Genomic DNA, 25,736 nt, shown 5'->3' with positions numbered 1-25,736 from the left:
TATATATATATATATATATATATATATATATATATATATATATGGGTAGTAGGGCAGCATGAAAAAGGGGTTCAGTTGCACCTGAAAAAGTTTTTTGTTGCTCCCAAAGGTTGACGCCCCAAGTATGCTGTTGAGAAGACTAATGTTGGGAGTTGGTGGGGCAACAGAATGTACACAAGAAAATACAAATATGCTTGTAGCCTCATGTGATGTCAGCCGAGGCAGTACTGGCGTAAGCTTGTCACGATGAAATCACAATTGCCACAAAAAAATCACAAAACAAATAGAAAAGCTGCACATTAAGTGTTGTAGGTGACAAATTGTAGTTTTAATTGAGTCTGAAAGGTTTTACAGTAGGACCTGACAGGTAAAGTTTCTACTGCCATAGATGTGTTTACATTCAGACTGTTTTGGTGTAGGTGTTCCAGCTTTAGTGAGGCCAACAGATTGCATGTGTCCATAAGCAGGCATGCAGGTTTCAGAGGAGGGTGGAGGCGAAAGGGGGAGATGTCTGGGGGCTACAGAGAAAGAGGGCAGGGTAAAAGAAGAGGGGGGGTGATTGTCACACGGAGCGCAAAGACCAAGAGAGGCAGAGAGCGACCCGCAGCCAGTCCACTCAGCGCTGCCTTCATCCCGCACAGACAGACAGACACGCGCAGCAGCTGCACGGCTCCGAGCTGCGCACATCTCAGCTCTTCGCGGAGAAAAAACACGCAAACATCTGGAGGAGTACAGAGAAAGCCCACTCTGCATTGCCACGCTGCTCTTTTTCCCTGTTTCTTTTATATGTACATGTTTTGCAGCGCTTGTGGAGAAAGTGCCGCGTCTCTGAACAGAATCAAAAAAAAGAAGAAGAAGAAAAAAGAAAGTTGAAAGCACTCAGAGGGGAAGAAGTGAAGCCGATCCAAGCCGCGCTTTGGGAACTTCATCACCGGTAAGTGCCGACGCACTGATGGGTCGTGATCACACAACTGATTACGGCTTCATTTGCTTTAATTGCCTTAATTGGTGATTTGATTGTCATGTTTTGTGCTCTGGCGCCTGGTTTCCGAGTTAAGCAGCGCGAGGTCGCTGCTGAAGGAAACTTTTTGTTGTTTTGAGAGATATTAATGAAAAAAGAAAATGATTAATTACTGGACAAAGAAGGACATCTGTAATTATTTCAGTCCTTTCATTTGTAAAGAGGCATTGCGAAGCACACTTTGTACAAAACACGCACAGTGCTGTCTGAAAAAAATTACGCTGTTTGAGAAAGTTTTATTCTCTCAGGAAGAAAATACAAAACAGTTTAACTCAAGTCAAGAAAAGTATAAATATATTTTTTTTAATCTCATGAACTAATTGCATTTAATTCACAGGATAGTGGTTTTTAAGTCTTTCGTGTATATTGTACACAACCTCATACAACTTCATCTAATTTAAGCAGCTCTCAGTTACTTGATCTGAATCAAATACCTTTTGGAAAACATTTTACTATCAGATTTATAATTTCTTAAAAGGTCCTGAATAGATTAAAAATGTACAAGTTTTCCGAAAAACATCGACAACACATTTCAGAAATGATTTTATCCCCTCGGTCAGATCTCACTTTTCTGTTAACATTTGCAGGCTTTCTGTGTGTGCTTTATTGGCAATTTATGTGGTCATAATTATTTACAGACTTTGCAGGCCTTGTCCAGTCCACTTTTAATTTTTTTTTGATTGAAATTAAATTTAAAAGCTGTGATTATATATAAAAACTCTTCTAAAGCTGTAGTGAAGCAGGGACACATAAAACTGAATTAATGAAACTGTTTGATTGCACACTAAAACAAACTAAAAATAGGGTTTATAAAAAACCAAAAACAAACAACAAACAAACAAACAAAAAAAGCTTATATCGCTGTTAGAAAGTTGTTAAAATGTTATGTTTTTGTTGTTGTGGATTAAATTATGCTCCCTGATGAACTGAAAGATTATTTAACACCTCTTGGGTGAGTGATTGTCTGACAACCTGTCTTCTCTCGCTCTTTACCTCAGAACCGCCAGCAGGGAGGTGAATGGATCTCCACCGCCCCTTTAAGATGGACAGCCCCTCCTATCTGCCGACTCCCCTGGCCTCCCCGGCCCTCATGGTCCTGGCCTCCACAGCAGAAGCCGGCAGAGACGCCTCCGTCCCCTGCCAGGCACCCCGGCCTTTTGGCGTCCCGGTCTCTGTAGAAAAGGACCTCCACCTCCCCTTTCCCTCACCCTCCTACACCTTCACCTCCATGTACCAGCGTCAGGCTCCCATGTCGGGCGCCTTCCCGTCCCGGGACTTCCCAACGTCTCTGCTCCACCTGCACCCTCAGTTCACCCCTCCAAACCTTGACTGCTCTACGTTGGGCATGCTCAACCACAGCGGCCTGGGGGCTTTCCGGCCTTTCGCCTCCCCACAAGAGGAGAGGGAGTCTGGGGGCTACCAATCAGCCTTCACCCCCGCCAAGAGGCTGAAGGGCTGCTTCCCGGAAGCGGAGGGGAAGGAGTTTGACTTCGGGCCCCTGAAAGCTGGGGAGGAGGCAGGGAGGAAGTTGTTCTCCATGTCCGGCCTGCTGTCTGACGGCGAGGCTTCATCCAGCCCGGAGGAGCGCAAAGAGCACAGTGAGTAGACACACTCAACTTAGAGGAAGAAAAACATCTGATACATGCTTTATCTGTGTAACTCAGACACTGACACTCAACTCATGTCTTCACCACCGAGAATAGAGCTGGTTATGATCCTAACCATCATGCTCCCCATGACCTGACATAAACACATCCTCCACAGCTGCATCCGAGAGAATATTGTCTAATTAGGCGGCTGTTTACTTCGACCCGTCTCTGGCCGACTTCGACACAAATAGATTGAACAGTGACACTCATTCAGTTTAGTGATCATTAGCCACATATGACCATTAGGCCTATTGGAAGTCTGCCTTTTCTGCACAAGTATACGGTAGTACATGCAGGGCTGACACGGGAGGAGTGAGAGCGGGAACGAGTGACACCCTGTCAGAGATAACGAGGTGGCAGAGACAGAGAGGAAAGGATGGAGGAGGAGGAGAGAGAGAAACAGAGAGATAGAGACGCACGATGTGCTTCAGCCCGAGCTTCCCTACCAACGACAACCCTCAGCTCAATACGGTCGCCCACACCAGCCGTCTGATTTGTTGACAAATGAGTGGGAGAGGTGTCAGTCAGCGTGGCGCACAGGGGAGAGACGCTCCTCATTACTCCCGGGGATAATTGCCCAACGACGCGGGGGCACAACTCTCGCCTCAGAGGGATGACGGGAAGGGAGTGAGTCAGTGGAGGCGATGCTAGGCATGATGGGAAATCAAACCCCCTTCAGCGGCGGCCGCCGAAGGGAGCGCCTGACAGATGAAAGGGACAAGACAGAGCTGAGAGAGAGGGAGAGAGAGCCACCCAAAAGGCTCGGGAGATCAGAGGGGGACACCATCGAAAATAATGACAATAAGAAGAAGTGAGGAGAGGGGAAAAGGGGATTGGGGGTGGGGGTTGCGTTTGCACTCTCACACACTCCACCTAAAGAAAACTTTCATCCCACACATAAAGGCTGGTAGCAGGGATGAGTTGTCTTAAGAAAAGTTTGGATTGTGTGTGTGTCACTTTGCATATGTGCATGTCTTTGTTGAAAGTTGCTGATTTTTGTCGCCGGCTGGTGGTTGAGTGACGGGGGCTGGGGAGGCGGAGTGGCAGCGGGGAATCTCAATATGGAATTTTAATAAGGCCAGGAAAAGAAAAGATGCCAGCCAGCCAGCCGAGCCGGCGTGCTGGTGTGAGAGGTGTGTCTGATAAAAAAATAAAAAAATGAGTTTGCTACACTGCGCTCATGCATGCATGCCCAACCACCTGATTTCGGGAGCCTCATTTGGGGGGAATGTTGACAAGGACAAAAGTGAGGGTGAAGGAGAACAAGGAGCATTGCTCCTACAAATATATGAAAAAAAAAATCAGGAGTAAAAAAAGAGGATTCATGCACATTGGAAGCTGCTTTTCCAGCTTTATCCAATTAGATTAGAGCTCAGGCAAACTAAGAGCTTTAATGCAATTGAGCTCCCTGCACTTTTCTAAGGCTGACATACACTTGTTCCTCTTGACTGGGCAACAGACAGTCACTTCAGGAGCAAAAGTCTTAAGTGTTAAGCTTGAAATCTTCTTTGTCCTGTCTGAGGAGGCAAGAGTTTCGCCTCTTCAGACAGAGCAGCAACAATAGGTCTTCAAATTCAAACTGAACCGCAAACTTAATTCAAAAGAAACATTTAACTCATAGAAGCTTTACTTCATCTGTGAAATTGCTGTTAGTGTTAAGTTTTTGCATTTTGTTAGAGAATGCACCGATCAAGGTATTGCTGATTGGGACCAATTTCAGTTTTTTACTGACAAGTACCTCTCGCTAAACATTCATGTCTTCATTTTCTACTGAATGAATGTTTTGCTAACACCGTATTTAATGTTTCTAAAGAAAAGTAACAAACATCACTCTTAAGTACTTTTAAATTATTGGATTGGTAAATAATAAATAACTAATATGCAATTATCTAAAATTATAATGTCAAAAACTCACACCAGACCTTTGACCTCAAGCACATTAAGCTTAGCAGCAAGGTGTAAACACCCTCTTCCTTGTTTCCATGTTATTTCAGTGACTCTGCTAAACAATGACATTTAGGTCAACAACATTTTGATCATTTCTTTTTGTCTGGAAGAAGTAATTTATAGAAACAATATATGGTTTAGAAGAAACAAAAGGACAACAGTTATTTAACTATAAGTCTATAATGTTTCGCATTCTTAAAGGAAACTTGTTTGGGCAAGAAACCAACACTGGTTCTTGCTCAGGAACTTGGATCCTGCACTTACACTGAATCATTACAAAATTATCAATATTTATGCATCAAAATGGGTTATTTTTTTTATTTTCTTTTTATTATTTCTTTTACTTAAACAAGTAAAACCCTATTGAGATCGAGATCGGAATTTCAAGAGGGACTTTGGCAAATCGGGGCACGTGAAAAAATGAAAAAAATCAGATTTTTGAGTATTTAATTGGCCTGTCTCTGGACAGAAGAAAAAGTAAAAATTAGCCAATTCTTTGGTAGACTGATTGGTGTATCTCTATTTGTTTGTGTGTGATGAATATATAAAACAGAGCTGTAGAAATTAAAGTTAGCTCAGATTTTAGCGTTCACCAGTATTTCCAGTGGATAAAGCTAAAACAAATAATAACTTTGCAGTCTGTTCTCTATAATTAACCATTTGTTCTTCTGCAGCTGATCCAGAACACTGCTGCTGAAAACAAGAAAATATAGCTCATCATCCCAGGTCTGCAGTCCTTACATTATAGCTTAAGAGATCAAACTTTATAGCTTAAGAGATCAGTCGTTGTTCCAAACCTCACAGGTCTTCAGGTTCTGGTCTGCTCTGCATCCCCAGAACCAGAACCAAACATGGAGAAGCAGCGTTCAGTTTTTATGCTTCCTAAATTCCAGAAAACTGCCAAACAGCTGAAACACTGAGTTCCTTCAGAGGAAGGCTAAAATCCCATTCATTTAGAGTAGCATTTGAACAAAACCAGCTGGAGCATTGATTGATATATCTGATGCGTGTTTGATGATGATTCTTTTTATGATGGCATTTGACAAAATATGTTTGTTGCCTGGTTCATGGTTGGTTGCTGTGTTGTTTTGATCATGTGAAGCACTTTGAACTGCCTTGTCTCTGAAATGTGCTATGAAAATAAACTTGCCTTGATTTGACTTGACTACATTCAGAGATCAGACTTTGTTTTATCATTTTATTCTGTTCCCAGTTTATGAAGAAACCTGCAGGATGTTCTCCAGTTCACAGCAGAGTGTAGATATTTGACCATGTTAAGTATTTTCTCCCACACTTCCCTGTCAGTCTAGACAACAAGCAGGTACATGACACTTCCTCCCTCCCACCTTGTGTGCCATAGCCAGTGGCTGTCTCTTCCTGTCCATTTGGGGTCTTTCTTCTGTCGACATTCCCCATCCGTGACTCCCCTGTCCTCTGTTTTTATCAGGGAAGGGTCCGGGATGCTCAGTGTGCTCTGACAGCTGTTCAAACAGCCATGCTCACTTTCAAAGGGCAGATGTCTCCACTGGAGCGAATCATGCTTATTTTCCTCGGGGAGATGCTTTTTCCGCCGCAGGCCTGAGCTGGAATGAAAACGTTCCTTTTAACAGAAACACGAGTTAGGAAGCTCGGGGAGCCGAGTGGCAAAAAAGACGCCACGGCCACAGACTGTTCCAACGAGTGTGTGTATGTGTGTATCAGCAACTCACAGCGGAGGCAAAGCTAAGTGTGATCTGCGATAACTGGACCCAGATGTGCAAGAGCCACTTTTTGTTGTAAAGCAGAACCTAAACGTCCAGCCAGTAGAAGCGGCGAACAAATACAAGATTTACAAGCGCCGCTTTCACACAGACCAGCATTGCACAGATACGAGTGGACATCGTTAGCATAAATAAGCACATACACAATGAAACTACAAAACGTGGAAGGAAATTCTTTACTTTACACATCACAGCCTTCTGCACATTTGAAGAAATTTACTTTCCTACTCAACCCAATTAAGAAAAACAAACACTTTTATTAGACTATTGCAGCTATTAAATGCCATGACCACTGGAGAACAGAACAGAATAACAAGACCTTGTTTCACAGTCAGTTGAGTTTTGTTTGTGTTCTTATCTTGCATGTGGTTTAACAGACCAGCTGAAGGACACATGGATTTTTTTTTTTGCTGCCATATGCATAATTATTTCTCCCGTGTATTGCTTCTTTAAATCTGAAAACAAAGTTGTGGTACAATTATTATGATTATGACTTTGTATTTACCTGTCAGGCAGAGTTGTTGCAGCTGTCTTTTCCTGAGGGTGAGAACTCTCTGAGACACACACCTGGTTTTCACCTTACTGAAAGTAAAATCCGGCAGGAAGTTCATAGCAGGGAAACAATTAGCCATGACTGCTCAGTGTGCAAGTCAGTCATTCATGGGTTGTTGGTGAAGGAGTGCTGCTTCCCTCCAGAATCAATATTGCATGTATTCATATTAGATTAGCCTCATGGATTATTTCCACTGTGAGGTTTGATGGGCGAGATCTGGTTATAAGCGTAGCTTACATCTGTTATTCAATGTCTGAATTTAAATGTATTGCAAAATGTTGCTGCATATAAAATTGTTATTATAGAAGATAGTGTCGCTTTGAAATATTGTTAATTACTCACAAAAATATTTATCTTGAACTTTTTTCACATTTAGTGACTTTTGAAAGTACGGCACGCACATAAATTCAGCTCCTTTTAATCTGATGTAAGATTTAGTGCAGAAATTGATTTCAGAAGTTTCCTAATTAGTAAATTGTATCCACCTTTGTGCAATTTGATGCCTTTGTTAATGCTTCTGTTTCTTGTCTGCACAAATCTGGCCCAATTGGAAAAGGCATAAATTTGGGTCTTAGACGCACATGTGATATATCCCTGTTTGTACAGGATTATATCCCGTACAAATATAACCCCAAAGATTTGCAGCTGTATTTGTAGAAAAGGAGGTTAGGTAGAAATGCCCACTACGTGTTGTTCTCTAATATACAATCCCAGTAAAAGTTGTCTCACTAGTGTTTATCACGTTGCAAAATGTGGAAATGCTCTAGTGGTGCTTGTGCGTCTGCAAGGATATTTTTGCAAATCTTATTATAGCAGCAGTATTCTGTAGGAATCCCCTCACACACAGTCTGCACCTTGTGTGCTGATTTGTTAACAGGGCGCTGTGTCAGGCTGCTGTTGACTGCTGGTATTGACCAGGACTTCCTGTTGAAAGACACAGTGTTTACATCCCCCTAGCAGACCAAAAGAGATCAATAGCAACCACTCAATGCTCATGCATACACATAAAGTATCTGCAGCTTGCTATTATTATCACAGTGCATGCTCTTACCAGGTCGACTCACATATGCTCTCCATGCGTCTGTGCAGTCACCTTTAACATATGCAAATTCCTTTCACCTCAGGGATTCCAACTAAGTCAGTTTGCACTTTCATGGAAAATGTTGGCGAGTTAAATAACAATAAAAAAAACATAAAAAATACACCAGAATGTAATGAAGATATGCTTTTTTTTTACTGGACAGATGTTTCTGCAGCTTGTAAATCTGCATCATCTGCAGCCAGCTCTTTCTCTGACCACACTGATCGTGTCCGTCTCGATTGTAGGCACTCAGGGAGGAAAGCATCGCGGTTATAACGATGGTTGTTTTTGATCTGTGAGCACGCTGTGGTTGACTGTTCCCCCTCCTGTTGTGACGGTAGTTTGTTCTTCTAATGTTCTCCCAAGTAAAAGAGGCTTTTATCCTGGCAGGAGGGGAAAGCCCTCTCAGCTTTTTGCCTCTTTCCCTGTGTCTTCTTAGGGATGGAAAAAGGGAAAACACAGGATTTTCTTCTGGTGCTTAGATTTATAGGTTTATTGTATGCTCTCTTTGTGTGTGTTTCTCCTATCCATTTAAAACAGCAGGATCACACTGCTTGTCGATGAAAGACTGATCTTTTATAATTCTTGCAGAGCTCTTTAGAGCTTGCAGTGGAGAAAATGTGGGTATTTAGTCAACTGAGACCTCAACTGTTTGTGATCAGCACCTTTTAGACGGTTGATGCATTGTTCTGACTATACTACTAATTTTAAAAGTGCTGCTTGGGCCTCCGTCCACACATGTGGAGAGATATTTGGAGCTCAAGCATGAACAGGGAGATGGGGAAAAATGAAGAGAAAGAGGGGTGTAATGAGTGCAGAGCCCTTGGGTTGTTAAAACAACAACCTTGATTCATCAGAAGCCATCTTTCTTTCTCTCTTCCTTTCCTTCTTTCCATTTGCTTTCCTTTGCATTTCTCTCTGTGCACCTGATCGACCTGCATCATCGCTGCCTCTGATCTCACATCAAAGGCGTCGTGTGTGTGTGTGCATAGGAAAAAGCTCAAGCTAAAGGCGGTATTTCTGTAGATTTCATCCCATTTTTTTTAGAAGTGATACACACACGCGTACGCACACACACACATCCTCCGCTTTGTCCCCGGAGCCTAACAAATCAGTCAGGCAGATAGAGAGGGCAGGAAGGCCACATTCTGGGGTTAAACACATGCCGCTGAGGAACAGCGCCGACAGACAGCGAGACCACACCAATTCTGCATGCTTGGGTGGAAACCAGAGACCTACATATCTAATATATGGCACAGAGTATGAGTGCAATGTTTTGTATATGCCTACTGTCAAACGTAGACCTCATTACAGGATGTCAGTTGTGCTTGTTGAGGATCTCCCCGCTGTGGTGGAGCTTAACAAAAGCCAATGCACTGAGAGCATGCCAGGCGTGAGGGTGTCGCAGCACACATACACGACTTTCTGACATCATTTGGTGGCTTGATGAGCAGGACTGACAGCCCCTGTTGATTGTCAAATGTGCCATTTTGTCCTCTTTTTCTTTTCAAAGTGATTTGAGCTAGAGAAAGACATCTTGAGGGACTTTCAGAATGGATTTGTTAGAGACAGGCAAAAGTTTACACTATTGTGAGCAGACATACATAACTGTCATTTTAAACCCTGACATGCTGATGCAGAGAATTGTGCTTTTCCTCTGAATGAAATGCAACAGTATGGGTTGGAGAGGTTGTTAGCAGGATGTAGAGTATACCCTCCATCACTATTGCATATCTGTCTTGAGTTTCAATAACCATGGAAGCTACTCTGCTTCAAGCGAGTAACACTCCAGAAGTGCCTTTCCATGCATTTGACACAGTAGCGTACACTATTTGTTCACTCGCTGAATCAGAGTGTCATGGATCACTTTAGACATGTCAGAAAATTGCGTGCATGAGCCAGACATACTCAAAAGTCATTTTCTCTGAGTCCAAAATCAAGACTGAAGACTTCAATGACTGAAATAAACTTCATTGTGCAAAATGCATGACGATGGCCTCACTTTAGTAAGCTGAATGCTTGAAGTAGCTGCCATGGCATGTGACTGATTAACATATCTGATACACTTTTGAACTCTTGTGGCACCGGCAGACTCCAAGGTGCATCAGACTTCAATCTGAAAATAATTAAGTGTAGAAAATAATAAAACAACACATCTCAGAAAAAGTTATTTAACAGCCTTCTTCCCAATACACATATACTAGGCACAAAATAGTGACTCATCATTTGTGACATCCACTTAAATGAAAAGCATATTCTTAGGCACATTAATATGTCTACAACAGCTTTCATCTGAAAACTTATCTGTACAAATAAGCTGTCAACAAATTCTGCAACGTAACATTAAAATGATTCAACATACGAACTTGTTCATGTTGCAGTTCAGATATGTTAGTAAGTACAGCATCCAGATTTCTAGCAGTGCCATCCCAAAGACCCACTGATCAACTGGGTCACTTCAAGTGGAGCTCAACTGTAGTGACGTACTTCAATCACCTTTTGGGCACCTCTGCCTTATAGGTCAAAGTTTACCAGGCTTGACCCCTTCACCCTGATGTGTCAGGGTGTAAACACTCCCCCAGTTCTCTTCAGAGAATAGCACTGGGCCTGAGTCATAAATCACAGCTCTGATAATTGGTAGGAAAACAGCAGTCCAGCACTATATAACCTTTTACGTGTTGTCTCAACTCTTTATTATTGTGCTAATGAGTGGCGGTGGATCATGGTCACAGGCGCAATTTGAGAGGATGGCGGAAGGGGTTCAGAACTGTAAAAATCAAGATACCTGCTACCAATACATCTGCACAGTTGCAAAGCAGATGCTGATGTAGAAACCATAAAGTTCGGTGCAGAGGACTGTGAAGACAGGAAGGGCGGTGATGCTGAAGTATATATGCGCGTTTAGAAGCATTCCCTCACACAACCTAGCATATGCAAACAGTCAAGCACAAACATAGTGAGTAGCTGGCTCAGCAGTGTCCATTACAGGCTGCCATTAGTATGGAGATTGTGCTAATTGTCCCCCATAGACCACACAGGCAGTGCTCCACGGGGCGACTGTAGCTCCACGGGCCTGAAAGACAGAAGAGACTCTTTAAACAGCCCATTGTCTTGGTCGTGACCCTCATTAGTGCAATTACTAATCAATCACTGAATAATTAGGATGCTAGATGTGAATTTTTTCAGTAAAGATTGTGCTATTTTAGCCTTTTGCCCTACTACATAAACTCCTGTTCAGAAAGTTTTCACCTTGTCTGCAATTAACAGTTCAGAGAAAATACATGTCAGGAGTGTTCATTGAAAAAACCAAACACTACTGTATAAATATTTCTTATTTTTTTGTACTCTCATAAAGACTTTCTTTGTTTTTCAGGATCAACTCTAAATGTGATGTGCTTTTCTTCACACACACTCTGTCTTGGTTTTCATACCTTTGCTCGTGTCTGGATGCATTCTGCTCTGGGTGGGCTGGTTTATGCCCCCTCAGGCTTGGAGAGCACCCAGTTTCTTTAGTAACCGCTCAAAAGCTCCTGATCAGTCAAGTAGAGGAGATTGAACTGTGAGCAGTGCCTATGTGACCCCGCTGAGTGAGAACACAGGGAGGAAGATCTATACCCGCTGGCGCTGCCACTGGACTCTTTGTTCTCCTGTGTTTGCTGACAGGAGGGGGGATCAGAGGGGCGTATCAACAGGGGGCTCGAAGCTCACTGCGCTCACCACGGCTGCAGCACTGCGTGTAAGCAATATATTTGGGCACACACTCAGAAGTTTGCAGTCATGTTTCTGCCCCATGTAGGAGGCACAAGATTGGAAGCAACATGATTTGTAGTTTCTGCCCTTCAGGTCTAATTTGTCTTCTTCTGAATGGTGTCAGTGTGTGCGATGGTGGGATAGATCACTCAGCACACAGGGACATTGTGGCCTTTAGCCACAGAAGACAACATGAATTAAACTATATTTACTGCTCACTTTTGTTCTTAGCAGGCTGTAAATGCTGCTGTGCAATACATTTCAGTAGTACAACAACATGTCAGATTCCTAATGGAAAGGTGAAACGCATCTGGTTGTGCAGATAACACAGTGTTTTATAAATATATGTATGTCCAGGTCCACTTAATTAAGAAAGGACAGTGTAATTTATCTGCTCTTTTGGGGAGGAGAGGGAGATGTTGATGATAATGCATGATTTGGACTTTATTTACCATTTTATTCTTTTTTATTTATTTATATAAAAGTTGGAGTTAGGAACAAACTGTGGGTCACAGATGAGTTTGAGGTCTTGAATTAACCTCCCAAAATTTATTTTATTATGTGTTTTACCAAAATTGTTACCATAATTTCAAAACAGGACATAAATGGATAAAACAATAAAATATACTGGATTTAACTCATCACAATTTTTGTTATTACAGTAATTGAATTACTGTGTCTTCTCGTCAGATTATCATAGATCAGGTTTCTAAGGTAAATCTGGTTTTTAAACTGATCCTAGTTTAGCTGTCAAACACAATTGAAACTCATTGAAACTAATTTAAATTTTGTACAAGCAGAAGGAGGTTTTCTAAGATCACAAACTGTGATTGAGAAACTTGTATTTAACATACGGTATTGCAGCATATATCTGACAACTCTAAGTGACATAGATTTTGAAGTAAAGTCTAAATATTATTAAAAAAGTTAAATTAAAATTGACCATTGGACCATTGGACCATACATGTTGATGATACATAAGTTTTGATAATATCCTTGAATGTCCAAAATGTTTGAAAATCTTGGAATTTTAAACTGGAATAAGTGAGACAAATGAAAACATTACAAGCAGGAATGCAAGAAATTTGCATGCGTATTAAACTGTAATCCATAAAGACTTCATATACGCTGCATTAAGTTATCTTCCAAGGTGCTTATCTTGATGTCCTTGCTTCTTTTGATTGCTCACGGTTTTGTGTGTGTGTGTTTGTGCATTTGTTTCGTTTAAGATAAGCTGTTCAATCATTTGTATCCTCTCATCGTTTGAAGATAAAATCCATCGTCATCTGACCACTATTTCTTGTTATCCAGGCAGACACAATACCATTCTTTAGGAAGTGTGACTGACCCAAACACAGGTGTATCAAGCTGCACCAGGTGCTTGCGGTTCACCAAAACCAGCAGCAGTCAACAGAGCCTTTCTGACAGTATCAGATGTTATCTTGAAGATTATCTGTAAAAACGGGACGGATGAGGAGAGGTGGTGTCTGAATCCCCAAACGACTTCTCACCGAGGGTCTACTCACATGTTACCACCATGTGGGGCCCTTTCTTATTACAAATCAAGCAGATTGTGTTGGGGAACGCAGCGATTTAGATATGCTTTGAAGTCATGCTGGCTCTTAGTCTCTCCCTGATCCTTAATGGTTGAGCTTTCTTCTGCTCACCTTCACAGCACAAAGTGTATGAGGGACAGGTGTGTGAGAGGAAAGCAGGTTGGTGTATTTTTTCTGCAGAAAGGATAATATAGAGGGGGCTGGGATTCTGGTTTTACTGCCTTCAGGATTTCATTTTTTGTTAGAACACTGGATCTTTGCTTAGAGGAACTGTTGTTTATATTAAAAGAGTTAAGTATTACTTGGTGGTTTCAGTCTGTGTCTATTTCAAATTGATGGAGCTGTATGGAGAGTGCTCTAGGTTGAATTTCTTCTTCTAACATCTGATTTACTAAATAGAAATGGTAAATTCTTCTGTATCAATCAGTCTTGGCAGAGGTAAACTCTCGAACCTGTTTGTCCAGGCATCAGTGATAACCTGATTTATTTCACATCAACCACTAATTGACAGACAGAGAAAAGGGGGAAAAGGAAATGATGCAGAGAAGTGGGAATAATAATAGAACTAATGTAGGTAAATCATAGGTAAGGCAATGTTGATCTCTATTTGGAGGTCAATCTATGTTTTCTTCTTATTATTTTGTCTTTTATCTGTTTGATATCTCAGACTCAGTTAACATATGAAATCTATACATTACAGAAAAAAATCCCAAAAATAGAAAAAGACGTGGACAGCCTGAGAACCCAACAGAGTATGGGAGCCTTCTGTATATTATTTCAGTGCAGGTTGATGCCATCAGGATGAATGACAGGTCAACACATTGTTGTCCTTGACTTTGTGAGCCTATGTGACATTGCTGATTCTCACGGACAGCAGTCTCTGGGTGGTATTTTGATGTACAGGATGTGAGCTTAGAGCTGAAACAGAAAGGAGAAAATGAAGTTAAATGACCTTGCTTAAGTATTCAAACCAGAAATCTTAATGCATTTTAATTCCAGGATTGTCTTGTACTCAACTTCATCCATCTTTTCATCAACTCTAATTGGTTTCCTTTTCCACGCAGACAAAAAGAGTCACCGCAGCATATTACAGCCACCACCATGTTCACAATGGAGATGATGTTTTCAGGGAACAATGTTCGTTTTCCAAAACGCAAAGCGTGGTCAAAAGTTTGCTGTGTTAATAACTTCTTATGGCTTTCTGTCACTCTCCATTTTCTATTTTATGACCTAACTGTGGTTTATGCTCTTTTAAATATTTGAATCTGACATATTTGGTGTGTTCTTTTGTGTTCAAAATGCTGTTTGTCCACTAATTCTCCAGTAAAACTCTGAGGTCTTCACAGAGCAGCTTTGGTGACGGCTGAAGACACATGGTTGCACTGGATTTAATTTAGGATATCATCGTAAAAAGGCCTGGATACAAATGAACACCACACTTTTTTGGAATTTACTTGAAACATTTTAAAAATAGTATGTTCCTTCCACTCCGTAACTATGTGCTGCATTATGTTGGTCTGTCACATAACATTTCAATAAAAAACATAGCATTTTGTTTGTAATGTGACAAAATGTGAAATAGTTTGAAAGGTACAAAGACTTTTACAAGGCACTCAAGTTATGTCAGATCCCATTGCCTAGGATGCTATAACCCTCCGTCCTGTTGCCAGGACCAAAGCTTGGGAAGACTAAACGCCGACAATGGAGGCTAAATGATGTCATTTTGATCACAAGCCCTGACTCAATCAAAACCATGATCTTTTTTCTGCTTTTTTCCTTGTAACTTTGAGGCCTAAATCTGGACATGCAGCTTCTAAACATACAAAGTGTGATATTAAAGTGAAACCCTCTTCATAGACAGTCCAAACCTTTCCGGAGACGCCTTCTGTTCGTCTCTGTGTGATTTCTGAAAGGACCCAGAGGGAATGCCGAGCTGCGGTCATCCCAGTGCTTTGACACGCCGAGCTGCAATTTAGTTGGCGACCGAGCCGTAACAGTCGAACAGTCGAAATCATTCTTCCCACAAAACAAAAAGGAACTTGACCAAAACATGGATTCACTATGGTGTCTTTTTTTTTCTTTGAACCTTATGAAGCAGCTTGATAAAACGCTCGTCTTTATGTTGTTACATCAAGTTGCATAGATTCAGTGTATCACTTTAAAGTTCGAGTCCTTTAGTCTGTAATATGGCACACAGGTATATCAGAACTGACGGTGAGTTTTGCTGCAGGTTGCAGACATTGGTAGGACCTTTGCTGTACTCTAACGAGGAGTGACAGCATCAATATGTGTCAAGGAGTGCAGCTCACAGTGTGTTTGTACACATTGGGTAATTCCTCAGGTAACTATAGTGAAGGGTAGTAAAATATGATGAAAAATTAGTGGTTTCACTAGATAAAAAACAAAACCAGTAAAAGGAATATTATAGTCCATATTACGGTCTGTCATTATGAGAAAAAATCGAATGCATAAAGTTCCCCCATATTTGATCATGTATTTATTTTCGGTTGAAGTTTAGCTAAATATAATTTTGAAACACTCATAAATCACAAAACTTACATTTGTAAAGGTCCACGTCTTTGACAAGATTAAAAAACAGTCCTTGAAAATGCATCTGCCCCCGTCACTCTAACAAACCAAGAAATAAAAAAAACAGAAGAGGAAGGAGGGAGAATTGTTTCTGTCTATCCTAGTTCATAAATTAAATAGAGCTTAATTCTTCCTCTATGAAAACAACATTCATCCGTCCATTGATACATCCATCAAGTGAATGTAAAGAGGCTGGGATGACAGTCAGCTCTTCTTAGTCTGAGGCCACTAGAAAAAGATGGGCTTTTCTCTGAGTTGAGTTTCAGTTTCATTCAGAAGCAGAGGAACGTAGATGTAGAGGTGTTTTGTTTATGAGTTTAAGAGCTTTTTCTGGAGGGTGGCTGAACTCAACCATAGAGACAAAGTGAGGAGCGCAGAGAAGTCAGTTGAGGTGGTTCGGGTATTTGATCACAATGCGAAACTGGGTGCCACTTTTTGGAGGTTTTCAAAGCATGTTCCACTTCAAGAAGACTCCTGGGAAGACCCTGATGTTTCTGGAGGGATGATACATCCCATCTTGTCAGAAAATGCCTTTGGATCCCCCAGAATGATCTGGAAGATGTTGATCCCATGGCCTGATCTTGGATGGACAGAAGACAATGAATGGAAGTGGAAATTTAAACACTCTTATGCAATAGATTTGTATTTAGTTTCTACATTTTTCCCCCATAGAGATGGCCTTACGTCTCTATTAGGTTTGCACATCTTGGGACTGAAGTGTTTTGCGCATTTTTCTTTGCAAAACATCTTGATCTTAGTCAATTCTGACCAGCTTCTCTGTTGCCATGACCCAAGCACGTTATTCCACATCACTGCCGTTTCCTCAATATGGCTCAAGTCAAACTGCAAACTTAGCTTCTTTATGGCTTTCTTTCAAAAATTGGTTGAATCCCAGGATTGCCCAATATATTTAGGTCTTCAAAGAATGAACACATTAACAGTGATATTAAATTACACCCATTTCAGCCCTATTAATTAAATTTTTTAAATCATCACTACTGTTTCATTATAATATATGTTGGTCTATCTCACACATCCCAATAATATTTCTGGAATTTTGTTTTTGTGAGTAAATATGAAAATGTTCTGGGGTGTGAATACTTTTGGAAAGCTGCTGTAAGTAGCTTCATATTGTGGCAAATAGGCAAGAAGGGCCTTAAATTTTCCCCTGGATTTTACTCCCTCCCTCCCGTGTGGACATCACTATCAGAGATCATTGAGCCATGCATCTCAATGAGGACAAGATTGATTATTTGGAACGGAGCAGAGGCAGGGTTCGATCTTTGCCCTCAGGGCTACTAGAAGGGAAACACGGTCACAGAGACAGTCACACAGGTTCCCAGTCAACTCTGAGTCCCCGAGATGATAGGACACATGTATGCGGAGCCACGCCCGGCGAGATGGAGCAATTGTCGTAATAAATGGAGAAGATGAGAGAGAGAAAGAAAGAGAATGAAAGAGAGAGACATTTTGAGCCTGTGTGCTGATTGACCTGTGGCCAGAGAGGTTATGTCCATTGATCTGTTGGGCCAGAAGAAAAGGGCTTTGGCCTGAGGTGCTTCAGAATGAGTCTATTTGGAGTTTAGGCTTCCCATCCATTCCCAAACGAAGCTTTTTCATCATCTGACTCCCCCGACTCACATGTGACGGCTCCCGCTGTCCTCATAAGCACCAGGCACTACAAAGGCCAAAGGCCAATCAATGTTCCACAAGAGGTTGATACAGATCTTATTAGTCAATGAACGATCATTAGTGGTCTAACGAGGCATTGATTTGTGCAGGAGCCAAAGGTTGCAGTGAGTGTCTTTAATACATTAAGCACAATTGATTGGAGTAGTTGGGGTGTTATGAGGAATGGCAGAATTACAATGGACAGTGAGAGATTTGGGGTCAAGCCAGGAGAGGAGAGAATTTTGTTAGGATTGAACACGGTGCCCAGCAGCAGATTTGTCCTTTTATGCATTACCGGTGTACCAATTCTTCAAATTATAAAAAGCAGATATGTAGGAGGACTAAGTCAAAAGCAACTGGACTTGCTGTTTCAAAGGCTCGAGCTGCAGCCTTTGAAAGCTGCGGAAATGACTCTGCTCATAGCAGATGTGTTACTACAGGGCCTATTATGTTGCTCATTAAATACCCAACCTCTCAATAGGCCATTATTTCCCCAATAAAAAACAAACGGCGGCCTGCATACTTTCCCCTGCTCCCCCCCTCCGCCTCTGCTTCAGAGGTTCGCTCTACCTCACAGCCGGCTAAAACCCCTGACTAATATCCTGCATGTGATGCTTTTAAATAGGAAGCAGGCCGCTGTGCAGGGTGGAGTACAGGTGTGGCAGGAGCCAGAGGATTTTATAGCCCTCCATATCCTCTGAAAGTGTGCCAAAGACCTGCCTACCCTACCCACCACTGCAGCGTTGGCTGCCAAGCGTTAACTTTACTCCCCCCTACCAATCCTTGCACGCCTACTGCTTATATAGAGTCTTTGCTTGTTATGGGTTTATAGAGGGATTTCTGATGTGCTTAGAGAATTGTTTGATGATTGGAATAATGATGCCATTTGGAGTGAATTGTCTCAAGACTTTATTGCCAGTGAACAACGAAAAAAAAAAAAAACTCCAGACCTACCCTATGCTTAAAAAATTAAAATCCAGAGCTTTCTCTTCATGCTTTCTTGTGTGTCCCCTGCCATTCAAAGCTGCCCCATTCTGCTCATGTCAATCAGAATTACACCACGTCCACAGGTTTGTCACCCGGGGTACGTTCATCACCGCGTCTCCCCCTCCAGAACAGCCTTTTCATGCCCCGGCATAATGTCAGTGGATGACATCCAGGCCTGATGTGATGTGGCATTCACTAAAGGTCATGTTAGGCATCTCTGCTCCATCTGCATCAGCAGAACTGGCAGCCGTCATATGGGTGCTGGCATCGGCCATTACCCATGGCCTCGGGGGGACTCGATGCTCAGAGGATTTGTCAGCAGGATTCCCGTCTGTCTGTTCTTGGGTGGATGCAGAACAAGAGAAATCAGGTCCTGACCATCAATCACATGGGGGGAAAAGAAGAGGACAACAGGTCTTTTCATTCCACCAGATAAACTTTGTAATCTCATGATGCTCTGGATGACTTGCATGATCCAAAGGCATCCTCTTGTTGTGGCCACAGGAATTTATACTCAGTGAATTAAAGTGTATGTAGCGAATTGAGCTCTATGTGTTTGACTGGTAGGCTGTACATTTTTGCAGTTGAGCAAATAATATTGGGAATACAGCAGTAGACAATATAATTGGCATGAAAAGCCTTAAAATAATCCTTCACTGCAGCTGCATAATCTGAAAGTTAAATATTTTATGAAGTAGTTTTCGTTAAAAGGGCAATATTATTTTTTTAAAGTATTTTTCAGGCACTCAGAGTTTTTGAATTGCACAATCAAGTAACGATGTCACCTTTAGTTTGTATAAAAATGCTGTCTATGTCAACTAACACATTGAAATTAGCCTCTTTCTCTTTAAGACACTCCTACTCTTTCTGACACAGCAGCACACAATGCTCCTCCATTAAGCCATTTACAATCATCTTTAGGGGCATTGGACTGAGAAGCAGATACTCACTTCCACCAGGTGTTTGCTAATTGCTTCTGAAACTAGTCTTTAACATAAACATTTTAAACCAGAGAATCGCTATGCAAATGATCAATCTTTCTTCAATTTGAAAAGTAAATAAGTAAAGGAAAATGGTGAAAACATTGAAAAGCATCCATCCTGGTTCTGATGCAGCAGAACTCTGTGTATTTTACACTATGAATTATGAATTACACACCTCTTCATAAAAGACACGACAATTTTATGTTTCTCCTATTTGATATGACAACACCCAGCTTTCTGATAGGAGTATTTGGAAATATTTCCCAGGCCTACTGGTTAGTATGGTAGGAGGTCTGTCATGCTGTGCGCTTATTTCTGTTTTAAAGGCTGCGGAAATACTATAATTAAAAAGTTATAATAATCAGTTGTCCCGTCCCCTTGAGTCTTTCATTGAGTCTTTCACTAGGATAATGACTCAAGACATAAGATTTATTCAATATAGAACTTGTGTCTGGTCATATAATAATCCTTTTTTTACAGCCATCTTGTTGCCCAAACTAAAATCAGATAAAATCATGAATCATAGACAAGAGAGTTTAAGAGATTAGGAAAGAAAAACGGGAACATTTCCTATTTTCTTCTTTGATGAAATATAATGAAAGAAAAGTTGCTTCCCTATTTGCAAAAGAGGACTGCATAAAGTATCAACTCCACAGTTATCCGCAGTTTTGCCATCTGCAGTTTCAAAAAAAAGGAAAGATTCCAATTATTTCTTGAACTGGATCCTTAACCAACTCAGTAAATACACTAAAGTTAAAGTCCTGCTTGTTTGTTAGACTATTCTGCTACAATAATTATGAGCTTATTTTTAGAATTTCTGCACATCTGTATCAATGATGTGAATGAATTTCTTCTTATCTGTATTCGTCAGTTCGTGGACGGCAGAGTTACGCACATTAGAGAACTCCCGTCAAAACATTTTTACACGGCTGGTGCAAAACCTTCATAGAAACAGAGTAAAGGCCTTCTCCCATGAGGGCTGTGGGAGAAAACAGCAACTGGACAAAAATCCTAGACAGTCAGGAAACAAGGTCTTGAACTGGCGAGACACAAAGAGAGAAAAAAAGTGAATCAGACACGGAGACAGTGAATCCATTTGGAGATGGGCCAGTCAAACTCAGCACATCCCAGAAAGAGCGGGCCAATCCATCCGAGCCAGTTGCCGTAGTGAGGGAATGGTTAACAATCCCCGCAGGCAGGTTTTACAGCCCCTGTTGTGTGTCTCAGACCCCCCAGGCTGAAGAGGGGCTGAGGTTGACTAATACTGACAGGTTTTATGTGGGCAAGGGCTGAGGGCAGCGAAGGGGTGGAGACGTGTGAAAAGGTACTCGTGAACCAACAACTAGCGCTTACAAGCGTCTAGTAGAGAAAGTATGTACACACACAAACACACATTCATCTCTGCATCCAAACCACAAACACTCTGGCCCCCCACACCATTAAAGTGGATGTCTGTGAGGACCAGAGGTGACGGATGGATGGTGCATGGGGGGGGAGGCTGTAAACAGAGAAAAAGAGGGGGAGGCTCATCCAAAAAGGGCACCAATAAAACACCTCAAAATCAAATCCCATTGCTCTTATCGCGGCGCCATTTAGAGACGTTATCTGTGCAGGTAATGTGGTTATAAATTCAATTTCACCACACAGATTTCATTGTTTACTGATGCCTGCGTGTTCCGGGCGGCGGAGCGCAGAAAGCCCGGGAACGTTCAATGCGTGTCGGGAAAAGTCATTTGGGCTTCCAGGAGGGGATGCAAAAAAGGCGAGGGAGGCTCTGGAGACAGGCTGGTGGTGATGGGCAGAAAACATGTCACACTCTCAAGGACACCTGACTCCAATTTCTATTTTCCATCCCATGTTTTATTTACAGGCCATTTGCTCCTATTTAGCTCCTCATTATGGGGCCTCATAGCTCAACTTATGTCAGTATTTACAACAAATAGTCTGAAGTTTCACTGGTCTGTTTGAGACTGAGGCAGGTGAAACTGTTTTTCTTCCAGTGTTTGGATGGTAAGTTATTTCACTGATCTGAATCAACGAGTTAAACTTTGATTGCCTAAATAAATCTGTCACTTTTTCATAACTTCATAACAGATAGGAAATTAGGTGCATCGTGCCTCCTGGCTTTCTCCTGATGATTGATGGCTTTCAGGAGTAAATCACCTCATCTACTAGGTAAAATCTTGATATAGTAGAGCTCTTGAGGCTCCTGGCTGCCTGCTTATGGCAGTAATCCATCAGTAGGGCCCAATGGGCCGAGCGGCCCTCCTGGGTAATGTTCCTACTGACAGCCTATAATGTCAACACGCTGACAGCAGGGGGCCATGGCGGTGTGTTTGTGTCTGTTCAGCTTGAGTTTGCCTTCATTTAAACTTCCTAAAGGTCTGCTGAGCACACTCTGGTCTGGCTTCGACTATGGAAGGCGTTAACTAAGCAAATAACAATGGACACTAAAGTAATTTAGTGAAATGTGCATCCATATTGGTTAAATATTCCTACCTCATTTAAAGAAGCTTGTGAACATATTCATACTCCTTGAACTTTTTCATGTTTTGTCACTTTGCAAGCACAACTTTCATTGCTGGGAGGATTCTGCACTGAATTTTATTAAGAGGAAATAGAGTACAAGGTCTGAGGATGGATCCACAGAGCACTTTCTAGTTTTTTGGTTTTTTTTTTTTTTGCAAGAATAAACAGCAGATAATTTTTCTTTTACTTATCAGCTATCTAACCATTTGTGTTGCTCACATGAAATCCTAATAAAAATCAGCAGATGTTTCTGGTTGCAGGGTGACAAGATGTATAATAATAATAATAATAATAATAATAATAATAATAATAATAATAATAAATAATAATAATAATAATAATAATAATAATAATAATAATAATAATAATAATTGTAATAATAATTTTTGCATTTTCTTTACATTAAAAGTTGTGGTGGTTAAATGTTAAAAATGTTAATACTTTTAAAAAGGAGCTATATCCTGCAAAAATAATTTCTTTGACTCTTTTCAGAATAAGATATTCAATTCATAATTTCTATTCATTTTGGTTTTTGAAGCAGTTAAAAATGAACTGAGTAAAATCCGTTGTTTGGATGAGCAAAACCGTAATATGATGAGAAAATACAAAACATCCAATTAAATGTAATTAAATTAAAGATTTTTACACTAAACTTTATCAATAAATTTATATATAAAACCAGTGATGCTATTTTTCATGTAAATTTCAGATAGATGTTGTAGTTGACAATCCATTGTCTAACTAAACCCATAATTGAAACACATTTGATCGAGCATTTCCAGCATTTGACATGTAGGCCAATTTTAAACCATTTTGCTCTTTCCCATAACATTTCCACTAATGTCACTCCACAACCATTTTTGTATCATATAAACTCAGTGAGTGGAAGGAAAATGAAAATATGGTATCATTTATTCCTGATAGTGAATGCCTCTGCTTTCTCTTCCCTTGGTCTCCTCAGGTAAGTTGAAGGGTCTGTACGACACTCAGGCCCCAGTGTGTCCAGTCTGCCAGGCCGTGCTGCGACCAGGAGAGCTGCAGGATCACATGGAGCAGGAGTTATCCAAACTCGCCCAGCTACAGCTCAGGTGCGGCACTTTTATTTGAATTAAACTACAAACAAACTGTATATTATTATTTATATTAACTGAAAGAAATTATTTTTGTGAATATTAAATGAAAGGCTTTGTCATCGTGCATCTTGACTGTCCTGCTGATCACACCTGTACCTCCTCCTCCTAACTCTTCTATATTTCCCTCCAAGCTTTCACTTTGTCTATTTATCAGCTTATGGTTTTTCTGTCTGTTTTGCATCACCGTGTCTCCGCTCTGTTCATCTCCCATGAGATAACTCATGTTGACACGTTTTGTATCTAGAGGCTTCTCCTCCTTTATTCTGCCCCGCTGGTATCTCTCACCTTCTTTGTCACCTGTGTGTAGTGTTTACAAGGTGCCTCATTGTTCCTCACATATTTCATATCACAACCCCCCTGGGCCTCTGGGCGACAACTCGTACAAGGGGCTGTAATGATAATGTTCTTCTAATGGCTGATTTGTGCCTCTACACACACACACACACACACACACACACACAACACACACAGAGGCTCTTGCAGTGTAAAATTCAAATTTAGACGCATGCATTACCTGCTGCTTAAACCAGAAGAATGATTCCTCCAATAAAGACATTACGCTCCAAATCTGCTTAACGACCGCTCCGTGGACAGTATTGGTTTCAAATTGAACTTTGCCCACAGGGACTCTCTGGATCTCTGCCTCTGCATGTCTGTGTGTGAGACAGGGAAAGAGCAACAGTGTATCTGTGTTGGCAGACATGAAGTGTGAAGGATTGAGATGAGTTCTCACACACAAATGTATATTTGTAAAGGCGCTGGTGTCAAAACAATCCATGTGGTGTTTGTGTACTTCATTAGAAGCTGTGTACATATGAGACATCTTTCTATTTGTATGACAAAATAAAAGCTTTTATTTTTTTTCTCCTTTAGCCCCACTACACTGCAGCACGACCAACTCATCAGAACATCGAAGGTCAGTAGATATGTGATGCCTTCATTAATCCTAACTAACACGTCACACTGTTGTGTATTTTACCATGTGTCTCAATGCGGCACGAAGACATGCAGCTTTAACTTAATAGTACTCCAACTTCCAGCTGCCATTGTATTTTGACCCCAGCAAAACCTTCATATCACAGATTTTTTTAGATGTCTTGAAAAATTCTGCAACACGAGCGTCACAACTCAGAGATGCAATACTTGCCATAAATGTTCTGCAGCGTTACTAAAATGCTACACAGATATTCTTAAAGCTTTTCAAGTCAAATTCTGAAAATGGCTGACTTGACAAGACATTGCATTTAGTTTCAGACTTCAGCTACTAATTATTTGACCACTTGGGCATTGACTGAGGCATTTCAGCCCCGGATGGTCAGGCGATCAGTATGGAGGGAAGAAAACGAGGCGTCATAAACAAAATAAAACGTAACCATGTGATGTGCAACAAATTCAGCTTAATTTCTTCACCTTAGTATTAACACAAAAAAATGTTGTGAAATATGCTACCATAAGAGTGACAGCAGCTTGAGTTGTTTTAAAATTTTATTTCATTTCTTCTCTCATATTTCAGTCTCTAACACTTTCTCTACACATCAAGCGTGAAGGAGGCTCTCCCACTTCACCGTCTCGACCATCTGAGGAACCGCACTCAGACCGATACCAGGTACCATTTGGAAAAGTAACACAACGTATGTCAAGTTGTTAGCATTTGTTTTATTTATTAGCTTCCTGTTGATGTGCAAATATTTTCTCTGAAGATGTAAATTCATTGTATATTTTATTATCTAGTTCTTTCCCAGAATTTTCCATTGTTCACCACAGCTTTATTTTATTTTTTACTTTTATTCTTTGTTTATTGGTTGAATTGTATAGGGTAAGGATCAAATTTAATATTTAAACTGTTTTAAAATTAAATGATAATATTTTGCACATCACACCAGCATTTTGTCACTGGTGACAACTTCTGAACATTTCTGACTAATTTTAATTTAAGAACACCCCGCAGAGCAATTTCTACAATCCAAAACTGTTCGTTCTGTGGACAAATGACATTTAGAAAGTCTCAAAAGAACTGAAATTAAAAATACTTTCAGGTAATACCAACATATTTTGCTTTGGAGAGATTTTATAACTGCTTTTAAAAAATGACATTATAAATTTATAAATTGAAACAGCGGTTTGATTTGAATTGTCAATAAATGTAAGTAAAATAAAGATTATAAAAAAACAAAAAAATAAAAGAAAATAAAATGAGAACAGTAATCAAAGATAAAACTTAAATATTCCGCTTAGTGGGGAAAAGTCAAACCTTCAATACATTTTTGGTTTATGTGTCTAATGTGAGGCTTCCAGGAAATTTTATAGTCCAAAATTAACACCCAGAAATCTGTATTTATTTTCCATTCAACATTTTCTACCATTATTTTTATGTGGTCCATTATTATTTTCTCATATATCTTTTTTTTTATTTCTCTGCCGACATTTTCTGTTACATGTTCAGAAAAACAAAAGTTTTTCTCCAGAGTTTATCATCATCATCATTAACAGCTGAGCTCTTACTTTCTCAACTTGGTGCTTTAAAAGT

The 25,736-nt window shown here is 40.7% G+C and overlaps 1 protein-coding gene across 2 annotated transcripts in view; it reads left to right on the top strand.

Annotated features, from left to right (window-relative positions):
* Positions 1-592: 592 nt before the first annotated feature.
* The window catches only part of rnf220b (ring finger protein 220b), a 34,569-nt gene continuing 9,425 nt past the window's right edge, over positions 593-25,736 (top strand). For both annotated transcript variants that reach the window (XM_055019777.1, XM_055061019.1), the window contains exons 1-5: positions 593-934; positions 2,020-2,619; positions 23,038-23,164; positions 24,083-24,125; positions 24,723-24,815. In XM_055019777.1, the coding sequence (XP_054875752.1) occupies positions 2,040-2,619; positions 23,038-23,164; positions 24,083-24,125; positions 24,723-24,815 (843 nt within the window). In that variant the 5' untranslated portion in view covers positions 593-934; positions 2,020-2,039. The remainder of the gene's footprint in view (positions 935-2,019; positions 2,620-23,037; positions 23,165-24,082; positions 24,126-24,722; positions 24,816-25,736) is intronic.

Source organism: Poeciliopsis prolifica, unplaced genomic scaffold (genome assembly GCF_027474105.1).
Source record: "Poeciliopsis prolifica strain line A6 unplaced genomic scaffold, Auburn_PproV2 SCAFFOLD002, whole genome shotgun sequence".
Taxonomy (NCBI): Eukaryota; Metazoa; Chordata; class Actinopteri; order Cyprinodontiformes; family Poeciliidae; genus Poeciliopsis; species Poeciliopsis prolifica.
This window is presented reverse-complemented; position numbering and strand designations above follow the sequence as displayed.